At 41.3% G+C, this 12,584-nt stretch overlaps 1 protein-coding gene across 1 annotated transcript in view; it reads left to right on the top strand.

Moving 5' to 3' along the window:
- The window catches only part of myo1g (myosin IG), a 63,968-nt gene extending 54,790 nt beyond the window's left edge, over positions 1–9,178 (top strand). The window contains exon 22 of the mRNA XM_034124360.1: positions 8,509–9,178. Within this exon, the coding sequence (XP_033980251.1) occupies positions 8,509–8,671 (163 nt within the window). The 3' untranslated portion in view covers positions 8,672–9,178. The remainder of the gene's footprint in view (positions 1–8,508) is intronic.
- Positions 9,179–12,584: the final 3,406 nt, after the last annotated feature.

A 12,584-nucleotide genomic window follows, 5' to 3' on the forward strand; every position in this document is an offset into this window, starting at 1 on the left:
CATGGGACCTTTATTAAAGACCATAAGAAGATTCCACTTTGTGCCCCCCCCCTCCCCCCCTTCATCCCACTGCCCCTCTCCATCGACTCTTCACCCACTTGTCAACACAAGCCTGCAATTTCCCCCTCGCAATCTTAATTAGCACTTCCTCTAGCTGCCTGGCAACCATCTCTGAGGCAACAGCAGAATCTGCGGCCATGGCAGCGTGGGCCGGGGCCACTCCATTTCTTGGAGGGGCCGACCATCACGGGGTCCGCTTCGGCGTCACAGCGTTCATCATCTATTAAAATGACCATCACCGTCATCAGAAGCAGTGGGCCCGTCTCTACCAGCTGCACCCTGCGTCTTGAGCCTCCTCGGGGGGCATTATGGGGAAAAGAATTAGTCATACTGTAACAACAGCAGAGCCAACGCATGAACGGTGATTTCGAGCAGATATGCTTTAGGAAGCAATGCAGGGGTCTTAAATATGAATTGAATCAGAAATGTGTGTCATGTTCTTTATTGGCACTGGCTTTTTCCTCAGTTCTGATTCATTCTCAACACCATTGATTCATTTCTGAGATAAAAACAAGTCAGTTTAACAGTGAGGGAGCTCGCAGTGGGAGAGCCTCTCCTCTCCTCAAATCAATTATAGGGGAAGACGATTGATTGCTATCTGACGTGTTTATGCAGCAGGAGATCTGGACATGTTAGTGATGGTTCCTGAACTCGTCATATCTGTCCAAACATCAGCCTGGCAACATGTGTCTTTTTGAGATCATATTATATTTACTGATGAATTGCTGTCTGCTTGAAACTGTTAAGAATGAAAATATCTCTGAGGAATCCGCTTGTTGCGCTGGATTTAAAGGCAGCACGTGTGCGCAGATTAAATCCACTAAGAGGCCTTTGATGCGTGTGCTGTTTGAGGTCACCAGCCGCCCAGGAGGCTTTGAGACGCTCGAACAGAAAGTCCCCTAGATTTAACAACCGCGGCACCAGTCAGGATGTCTTCATACAAATCTGCTCCGCCACAGCCCAGAGTCTTTGATGTGCGGGGAATGAGCTCATGGGGAAAATATGATGTAAAGTATTCACTGACTCTGAGTTACAGCACTCATCCCATCATACCGCTAAATCCTTCCTCTATACAGTATCATGTCCGCCTGGACCTTCTTGTGAAATCCGTTTCATATGCATCAACATAAAGAATCAATGCACATGGGTGTTTTTAGCTCAGCCATAAGGGCTGGTTAAACACAACATGCTGGTTGTCATGTTGATTAGCATATTAAATGGTTTTTTTAATAGAAAAACATCATCCAATCTGTTATGAACCCATTTTGTGTATAAATCAGATAGTGTGAGTTCAAATTACTGAACGACATTTTGAAGCTTCAAATCAATCTCTCAACAGATTGAAGTTTATGAGACTTGACTGGTATTGAATTATTTTTTTAAATATATACATTTCTATGACCCGTGTTACTTTTTATCTTCTGTAGACTTTGTAGTTAATTTAATGACTGAATTCTTAAAGTGGACCTATTATGCTATATTGGAAACATGTCTGTGAAGTTTTTTTTTCAAAATACCAAACAGATCACCCATTGTAGCCATCCCTCATACTGCTCAAACCCCTCTTTTGAAGCCCTGTTAAAGAAACGCGGATTTTGTGTCCTTAGCTTGAAAAAAAGAAAGAAGAGGAGGCGGAGCTAATGCCTGATCAGAATTCTACCGGAGATAAAGTTAAATTCTGCTGTGATAAAACGCCATCCTGTTTAAACCACGTCAAGGATTATTTCTGAAACAGTATGGAGCTCAAATGCTTTTTCTCTTGCAGGTTTATCACAAGGCGAGTTCTTTTTTTATTTCCTGCTTTTTAAACACATGTGCTCTCCAGTACAGGTTAGCTCTGAGTGTTAGCGAGGCTTGCTAATGTAAACAAAGACGAGATTACGTCCAAAACACGTCAGGCATTGTTTCTGATAGCAACTTTCTGTGGGTCCGCCGCCGATTTGACGTCAGATCGGCAGCAAATCTGTATCCGCTCGTTGTACCCCTGTTTTTAAAAGATTTGGGTACGGAGGAAAAGAGAGAGGGTTTTATTTTCTGACGCTGCGTGAGTTCCCCGACGCACCGGGGACACATATGTATGTATAAAAGACATCACAAAGTGCATTTTGCATGATAGGTCCCCTTTAAGCCATTCTGAATTTGGATGGGATATTTCTTTATAAAACCTGCACTCAACAGGGGCTTTAATTGTCTAGAGCACATACACATACTTTTCAACCCCCGTCCTCATTATAGTACAGCCATAATTACCTCAGCTCACTTACTGATCCTACTGTTCTTCAAATGCACTTAAAAGTGTGTCTTTGTATCTTTATAGCTTTTACAGAGCTGTGCTTATTGTTTCTGAGTTCACCTCACTCACTCAGCGCACGTTGTGAAACCTGAAGAAAGAGAGAAAGATTTTGCTAACCTGATAGATTGCTGTGGATCATCACATTGTCATGTCGTGTTATTGCTGCTCTACCTGGATTAAGCCGAGCGGATTTGATGTGCAATGAGCTTCATGAAATAACAATTTAGCAGATACTTGTCCCTATCTTACTGTAAGTTATTAATGTCAACATTTAGCAAGAGAAATATAAAGGTCCGGTTTGTATTTTATTAAATCATTATATAAGTATAAAACTGCCAATACTTGTACCCGCCAATATTGCGTTTGCGTTCAATGTACTCCAGGAAGTACCAGCCAAGAGATAGTCTAGCACAAAACCAACTGTTCAAAACCACAAGATGTTTTAACATAACACTTTTTTACAAGTTTAACATAACTTTACTTGAGTATTTCCATGTCATGCTACTTCATACTTATACTCCACTATATCTTGGAAGCAAACATTGTACTTTACACTGCACTACATGTAATGTATACCTGAAATCAAGATTAGTTACTTTTTACTTTTGCAGGTTAATATTGTCAATGCTAAAATAAATCAACTAATAAATTATAATGTACTATTATGGATTTGCCATCTGTAAAATGATGAACACATCAATGGATCAATAATCATACCCTTGTGATATAATACATATATTTGTCCACCACTGTGGACAAATGTACAAAAAGACAATATGACAATTCAAAGACATCGCACAGACAAGTCAAAGCAGTGGAAGGAGGGACAGGGGGGGTAACAGTGTAAAATTATTTCAGGCATGTAACACTTAGGCCCCATTTACACAAGGACGAAACGGGTACGTTTGCGTTTACGCACCGAATTTGTTTTCAAAAAAGTCTTCCGTTCACACGCATTCGGCTCAATTAACGTGTCCGTTCACACAAGACCGCTCGACCCGCTGGAAACGCTGTAGTACATATGCCGGGCCTGTAAGTGGCGCTGCTGCCGCCACAAAATACACCAAAAGCAGCGAAGAAGACCCCGGAGCATGGTTGCCATGGTTGCCCTTCTGTTTATTCTCCGCGGTGGACGGCGTGTGCTCCTGCTGTAAATCTCTCCGGTAGTCCACCAACAGATGAAAAACACCCACCTCTCCACCTCTTCCAAGGGACGAGGGAACCATGCGGCAGAGTTTCCGTTAACATTTTTTCGCCGGTCAAGATGTCCGTTAAAGTTTAAATCTTCCGGACAAAATTAGAAAAGTGCCGGTCAGAGGTCTTCTTGTTATTTATTGAGCTTTAAAACAAATTGATAACGACTCTATATAATAATATAATAATAATAAACGGAGTCTCTCTTTTCCTCCCCCTCTTCTGACAGCCCAGCAGCTGATCATATTCCTGATCAATGTCTGTTTTCCCAACACAGTACAGCACTTTCAAAACCTTTCCCTGGGTCATGTTGAGAAACTAAAAGAGCCTGAGTCTTGACCCCCAAATGCCTTTTTAGAATTAAGAAAATGCTTCATCACTGTTCACAGCAACCATGCATGTAAACTGAAAGTCAAATAAACTTGAAATACTAACAATGAGCTTTTAAGCCGAGCAATCATTGTCAGTCGCCACATGTCCAGATCATTTAGTTCATCAGTTTGATTTATTGTGATTAAGACCAAGACAAAATTGATCAGCTGTAGAGGAAAGAAAGTGTCGGCGTAAAAATGACACATATCTCTTATCTCTTTCTTTCTCCCCCATGGGAAAACCCTCAAGTCCTAAAGAAAAACACATTTTTCAGGAAGCAGTTGCTGTCATGGTTAAAAGATGTTGATTGTTGGTTATAGACGGGATGCACACCACAGTGTACGGTGACATCCATCCCAAACTCCTCACTGGAGGTCTGGCAGCATTTAAACATTGTCATGTTTCACCTTCATCTCTGAGATGTTCACATAGTCAGAAGAAAGACTTTAAAAAATGACAGATGCTGTTATTGTTTTGGATTAAGACACTCTTGAAAGCTTTGCAGCTAAAACATTTAATTTGTTGTACGTTGAGCATAATATCTGCATTGATTAACCCCAACTTCCATTTTCTACGATAATGTTGAAACACGGCAAATATGGTGAAGTGCAGATCACCACAGTAAATAAGATGTTCTCTAGTTTGTTTGTTTTGTTTGTTTGTTTATTTATTTAAAGGACAGTGCACATTGATCAACATTGCTGTAAACGTGCCAGTATTAGCCAGCAGGCTAATTTTCAACTGTTGTCCTTTTGGTAAGATGTTAAATAACCACAACAAGACTAGAGAAATAAAAACATAAGAGTCGGCAGGCATGTTCCTGTTAAAGGCGGGAAGAAATGATTTGTAACATAGCTCACATGAGTCTATTCACATGATTACATTACATTACATTTAAGTAAAGAGTAAGAGCTCTTGGTAAACACCAAGTTGTGTTTGATGCTGTCACATGAAGAATGGCAGTATTTAATCATAGCCCTGGACAGTCTCAGCCTCCAGACTTCAGCAAAAAGCTTCACTATCCTGCACAACAGGTCTTCATAGCTGATCACCCACAGTCCTCAGGCTCCAACACACTCTTCTGGTGTCAGATTCCACTCGTGGTAGCTGGTATGATGAGATCAGTATCACACACATAATCAAAACCCAGCAGGGGTCAGTGGGTTCCTGAGTCGGCCTTGTCGCTGCTGCAGGACAGGACAGCTGGTTTAGGGGTTCAGCAAGGCTGCGTTTGAGGCCCACTCGGGCCAAGTGGGAAAAAAAGAGCAAGGCCACACCTGTTGGTGTGACTGATGATGGACAGTGACACATTTGGAAAGGTGTTTACATTCTTCGAGCACTAAGAAAGCATGTAATGTGGCAGCTTGAAGAGAATTTGAAGCTTCAAGCGCATCATCTTCTTACACAAACTGTTTTAATCTTTTATCTCTTAGACCTCTCTTGACCAGAGCAAGTTGAGTCTTGTTGTTTATAGGCAGTTTTAAAACAAATCATTCATGTATAGTTCTTTTTAAATGTTATTTAAGAACTAAATTCTCTCTGATTATGTCAATAATCTGCTTTCATGCTAGTCATGTGCCTTAAGTATGCAAATACCAAATGCACAGTAGGAAGTGGGTAGAGACAGATTTAGTCATGCTTTAGCACCAAATGTGATGCATTCTGCCCCAAACACATGTCTGACCGCATTTGTCAAACAGACGCACCAGGCTTGAGTCACTGTCATTTGCGCAAATGCCTACAAGGTGCGCCTCCCTCCTTATTGCATATGCATTCAAGGGAGTTTTCACAAATAACAACCCTGTTGAACCTCTAGTGACGGAGGCTGTTAGTAAGAATGCAAATGTTTGAATCCTCTTGACCAGACATCAAACGGAATTGACCCTGCCAGCTCTCGATCTGTGTAATGTCCTTATTAGCCCATGAGTGACTACAAACGCTCATTGTTGAAGAATCCCTGGCAATCAAGTTGGCCTGTTGATGATGTTGGCAGCTGGCATGAAACATGGAGAAAACAAACATCGGAGGTTGATGAAGAAGGAACTTCTCAAGAGACAACATTGTTCAGTGTTCTGTCATTGAGGGCAGACACAGCGATAATCAACAGACTAATTCAAGGATCGTCCAAGTTACCACCTAGCTACGTGACCGCGGTGCAATCTGCGTCATGCCTAAACCAAACAGAGTATTTCCAGAAAGGCATGGAAAATCTCCTGTTCTATGCTAGCTTTGTGAAAAGGAAACCCAGAACAAAGCCAGGACCTAACTATCAATCAAGCGGATTAGCTCTGTGCCATGTGAAGCCTAGCATAGCACAAAGGGAAGGTTAGATTATCTCCATCAAAAATAAAAAAGCTCTTTTATTAACACAAAGAAGATACAGTACATTGTCTGAGTACTTTTCCTTTTAACAATATTAACTAGGCTTCAAGACGCTCACACAGTTGCTAGTTTTAATATTGATTGATACAAAAATTATGTAACAAATAAACCTTATCATAAGATGATATATACAATACAGTACAGTTTATACTCCTGCGTTTCACAAGCTGAAGCAGTATTAATATGCAGTTTTTAACGAGCAGTGTTCAGTATACATGTTGTTGAGCTCTCCATTCTCATATTTGTTTCAATCTGATGATCTTACCTGGTGTGTATCTACTGTATTAAACCACATTGCCAATCCTTTTACATAACAGCTAACACATTATACAATCTGCATAAATTAACTTATCAAAAGTGGGACTTCATTTGATTTTCAGCCAGTGTTTTGAAGAGGTGCAGTCAGTCTGGGGAGAATTGGACACTCCAAACGCTATGAGTTCGTTCTTGCCAAAGGAGGCCGACAGTTGCCAAGGTGGCCTACATACATGAGCCAGCTCTGCTTATCAACATTCAAAGGTCTCCAATAATAGCTGCTTGGTTCTGCATATGCTTTTAAAGTCCTCAAGATGGGTTCAAACCAAGTGCGTCCACCAACAGAAAAACAATCGGTATTTGTTTACGGGAGAATTGGGTATATCAGCCATGTAGCCTCCTGGGCCCCGGCTGTGACGTAGGTGGATCCGGGGTAAGGCTCTTTGAAACACACTGCAGAGTGTGTATGTGTCCAGATTGTGTTTGAGGGGTCACTGCGGCGGAGGATCCCCGAGGGAACAGAGGAAGCAGCGACTTCACAGCAGATCATCTTCAGCTGACTGTGCAGCACCCGGCCTGTCGAGCAAGCAGAGCCACGCTTCCTCATCCCAACTGTCAGCAGAGGGGTGGGGGGGGGTTGACACCAAAGCACCTGCACTCTGTATGTGACTGTGCTCTGTGGAAACCATCACATGTACAAGTGAGGATATCAATACAAAACTCAATGCTTTATTGAGTATTTAATGGGCTTTAGAGATGTTTTAATGGACAAATACCCTCAAATGTTTTTATTTTGACAAATTGTAATACAGCAGGTCGTCATGAGGAACCGTTTCAGGGTTTACGATGGTTCAAGGCATTCAAACACACCTGTCAAGTTAAACGGATCTTTTGAACCTGGATACCACGGATACTCAATATGACGATGATAGATGACGCGAAACGACGCGATAATGACTTTTCCTAACCACTTTTACTCGACAACAATGGGTAATTAGGTCAATGGCAAATGAGAAGAAGAACTCATTCGGACTTCATGACTATATAAAGACAACTGGGAAAATCCCACTGCACTAGTTCTTTTTTATAAACTTTTTTTAAAATGCATTGAAAAATGCTAAAAGAGATAGGATAGAAAGCATTGAAGCTCCTTTCCTTAGCATATAGAGAATTAAACATCAGCTAAAGAAATCCGGTCATAAGTCTTTTACTAACCACTTTTCCTTAACCTCAATGGAACATGTCATTAGGTTAAGGAAATATAAGAATTCATAAAGACTTGTGCCAAGAGAATTCCAATGCACTTACATTAACCTACAGAGAATGTTTTTTTTTTTTTGCATCTTAAAATGTGTTTGTTGTCACCCATTAGACATTTCTACATAGTGGTCTATGGGGATTCACTCACTTTTGGAGCCATCCACAAGGGGAACTGCTTTCTAAACATGTCTTCATATAAAAGTAGAAAACACTGTTTGATCAGTTTATTTTTGAAGATGGGGAATGTTTTGAAAAATGTACTAAAGATTTATGAATATCCTGAAAAATGCACTAATGATGATTTAAATAACTGATTTTGGTGCTTGTCCGTAACATGTCTCCATTTAATAGTAGGAAACATCGTTTTTCTGTCCTTATTTCTAGGTGGTCTAAGTGTTAAATGTACTTATATATCAAAAAAACGTCACAGCAAAAGTGTAAACCAGGTCAGTATGTTAAAGTACTGCAATCCATATTATCCATCAGTGCATTAAGCTCATTGACATACATAAGATTTCTGCGCAATATCTCAAATACGCACATGAAAGGGGTCCTGTGGTTAGTTTGGGATTAGATGGGATTAAGGTGAGAGGAATTGAAAAGCATTTACTGGAGAAAACACAGTTTAGAGGATAAGGGAATAGGCTCATCAAGTATAATAATACAAGTTTGTCTTTGCTTTTCTCTTTCAGTTTAAGAAATGTCCCATTTCCAGTGAAGGTTTGTCCCTTGGCTGTGCAGCTTCACATGCGGGGAAAACCAAAGAGCGTCAGCGTGGAAAGCAAACCGGGACAGAACAACGCAGATTTCAAGAAGAGTCGAGATGGTTTCATCCTGCTCGTCCCTGCTAACTAACAATTCTACCAGAAGAACCTGACCTCAGGAACTGGACGCTCTGCATTTGAGGAACTGGTCCACCCTCACGCTCTTTAGATTGTTTAAATATTTTTCCAAAGTACAGCTGAGTCTGCTTTCTTAACTATAAAGCTGCAGGAGGGCAATGTTCAGCAGACAATAACAGAAGTGTTGAATAGAGAAATTAGGAGATTATTATGTTGTAAAAACTGCAAAGTTGCCTTACACATGTATGATACTGTTTGCTTTTATGTTACAAGATATTTGAAGATTAAACAAAAACATAAATTAAAGCACTCTTTGAATGACAAATTGTACATCACAATGCATACAAACAACCAGAGAAGAATTCCAGATATATTTTTGTACATTTGAGTGGAACTTTAATAAAATGAATACTTTATTGTACCTTGTCTCATGCTGTTACCTTAAAAAAGGCAGGCTGAGACAATTATTCCATGTCAGAAGTAATGAGAAGGAGAATGAAAATAAATTATTCTAAATTTACTCAAGCGAGCTCTCTGTTTGTTAATTCCTCCCTAATGCTTTGCCACAAGAATATACAACATGCTGTAGACAACTCTATTATACAGTGATTACAATAATGTTCTCATAAGGGCTTTGAGGCTTTAAAAGACAATCTAAGCAATGAAAATCATTTAGAGCCTCTCGTGTTATGCAATAAAGAGGATTTCCTATATAAATACTGTACATTTACAATCTCAGGTGAAGTTCTGGGGTTTGTATAAAACAGCAGCAGAGAGAACCAGGCTCAGTGACGCAGGAGCTGTTTCCTCTCTGGTCCCTTTGGTGTCCTCTGGATCAGATCAGCTGGGTGATAAACGCACACATTTACAGGATTTCTGAGGACTCAAGTTCCGAATGGCAAAATGTTCAAATAAGTTCAATGCAGTCGAACAAATTGAATGTCAATGGTTTTTAAAATGTTACCCTAATTGCCCACATTCTGAGATATCGGTCTGCGATAAAGGAGGTGGGTAACATTTTAGTTGACATTGAGAAATGATGTTTATACAAGAGTCACAACCCACCTCTGCTTGCACAAACCCAATTACAAATGTTTCCCTGTGTAAAATGTGCAAGCTATTATTGTCGTGGCCTTGTCTTTCCATCAAGCCACTAGGCGCCTTAAACAGACCGTTCTAACTCGTTTTCTTTCCTTTAAATTACTTACAGTTTGAAGAGTTGCTTGGCCTCCGATGGTTTAGATGATGTTTTTGATCAAAATAACAAACCTTTGCACATGCAACAAAGAAAATAGGCCTTTACAATGTTCAAAAGAAATAAGCAAAACTTAAATAAAATAATGAACAACTTAGGTATTCTTTCTTTCTTAATAATGCTTATATAACTTCATAACTTAAAGGGTACTTGTACGATTTGTATGTGTATGTGTAGTGTCCCTGGGCAAGACACTTCACCCCAAATTGCTCCTGTGGGGACTGTCCACAGTACTGAATGTATGTAAGTCGCTTTGGATAAAAGCGTCTAACAAATGACATGTAATGTAATGTAGTACGTGTACGGTTAAAAACTGTTCCTCGACGGCGTCTCTCAAACAGGTTGCCCATCACTGTGGCTTTAGCGCAGGCGCCGTGGGAATTGTAGTCCCTTTATAGTGCGTTGACTACAGACGTCACAATTAGGTGGCCTTTTCTTATAAATCAAAATACTGGCTCAACAATTATTATTGTGAGAAACTAAGCTAGTGTTAGCTGGCATGATATCTGACAGCTAGCTTGGAGGGCTATTGTGATGGCTAATGTTAGCTAACATATAGGTAAACACTGTTGTTTATTGGTTATTTAGTCCTCTTCCTTTACAGTAAATACTTGCTAAACAGTTTAGCATTTAGCATCTATCCCATAGCGCCTAGTTTCAACTTTCCATAGTGGCCAGTGTTCGACAGAAGGTAAATAGTCTCTAATAAAAGGAGTACTCCTGTTATGATCTTGTTTTTTGTGTTTCCTGTTTTATTTTGTAAGATCCTTGTCTTAATGTCTGGTTTTACTTCCTGTCTTTTGTGTTTTCCCGCCCTTTTGTGATTTTTTTATCCCGCTCTGTTGACCCACCTGTGTGTAATCAACCTAATCACCTGCTGCTCTTCACCTGCCATCTTTTAGTCCTGTCTGTAATGTGCCTGTCTATCCCAGGGTTTCTCTGTTGTTGTACTATTTTATTTAACTCCATCAACTTAGCTTTTAACTTAGCAGAACCATATATCATATTTTTATTTCATCACTTACTTTAACCCACAGTACAATTTGAGTGCTAACAATAGGTTTCAGGCTTGCTATGCTAGTAGCACCTGTGGGGGAAACTTCTGAAGCAATAGGAGTCAGGACTCAGATGCCCTTTCACCCGGCGCTTTTCCAGCTCCTGCTGGAGCTAGAGCCTGAAAAGCGCCGGTTTTTCCTGTTCACACCGCAGCGGCGTGGCGCGTCATAGCTCCGGAATGCGGTTCACTTCCAGCTCCAAAAAGTTGTCGGTCCAGAGGCAAGAGCTTTGGAGCTATGACGCGGCGTCGCTTACGTCTCTTACGTCGAGGGCGTGCAGGAAACCTTACTTTGACCATCCGTTCGCTGTTATTGATCATTGTGGAGAGCAGGCAGACGTTTGGTTTGTTATTATAGCAGCTATCGGATGGAATTAATACATGGGCTGTACAGGTTGTCATGTCCGACTATCACAAGTAGAATCATAATGAAAAATACGCCGGTAAAAAGTGCCTGGAGAAACGGCTTAGCAAGTAGTCCGTTTAGCTTCGGTTGCTATGCTAACATCACCCATGTTATACCAGAAGAACTTTCATAACAGCGTTGTGATGCCAAACAGTGTCAATTCAGACTGACACACATTCACTTAAGGGGAACTGGGGATATGTATCAGCTGCTTGTGTGACAGTCAGACAGTGAATACTTTAGAGCCGTGTGAGCTAACCCGGAGCTAACGGGAGAATACACTCCCGTTGAAAAGCAGCCAGCACTGCAGCGGTCGGTAAATGCTGAAACACATTAATAAACAATGAACCACGGCACTCTGGAGAAAAGTATAAGGTTGGAGAAGTCGTTATTTAATTTAATCTGGCTTCGTATGATTAAAAGCAACACGATCGTCGACCCGACGCAGTCCCCCCCCGTTGTTGTGGGAGAAAATCTCTCGGCAGCTCTGGGCAGTGTGAACAGAGCGGGAGCTGAAAAGGGAAACGGGAGCTGAACCAGAAAAGCTCTCGCTAGGAGCTAGAAAGGGAAAAGCGCTGGTGTGAAAGCCGCAAGAGAGACACGAGGAGAGCTGGAGCTTTGATGGCAAACACTGATGGTTTATTTGGAGCTTCGGCCGGAGAATTCACACGACATGTCACGGGCCACGGTTTGACCACACGGTTGAGATGCCACAATCAATTCTGAAGAACCCTCCTGTAGCTCGAGGTTTTAACTCAGAGTGTAATAATTAACATTCTTCAATAGATAGACTAAACAGCTGAGGACACTGAATCACATTTGTTGTCGCTTATGGCTCGGGGTCATCTACTACACCCCGAGAAGGATGTGTTCCAGGTGTCCCACAACAATAACTATCTCTGACAGAGAGTTGCCCGGTCATAAACTGGCAACATCAACAATATGCTAGGGCAGCCCCGCCTTATGGGAGATAACGGCTGCTCAAGGTTGGTCAGCTGCGTCAGAGGGCGAAGGAGGACATGCAGGGCAAATTATTCCCCAACAGCACCCAGGGGCGCCATTTGCCGACAGGCAAGGCAGGCAACTGCTTGGGGCCTCGAACCAGAAGGGGGCCCCAAAGAAGGTCGATTTAAAAAGGTCCACAGCAACGACAACATGTCATGTCCAGAGTGTCTTGGGGCGCCACTGGTAGCAGCTAATGTAGCATAAGG

Source organism: Trematomus bernacchii, unplaced genomic scaffold, assembly GCF_902827165.1.
Source record: "Trematomus bernacchii unplaced genomic scaffold, fTreBer1.1, whole genome shotgun sequence".
NCBI lineage: Eukaryota > Metazoa > Chordata > Actinopteri > Perciformes > Nototheniidae > Trematomus > Trematomus bernacchii.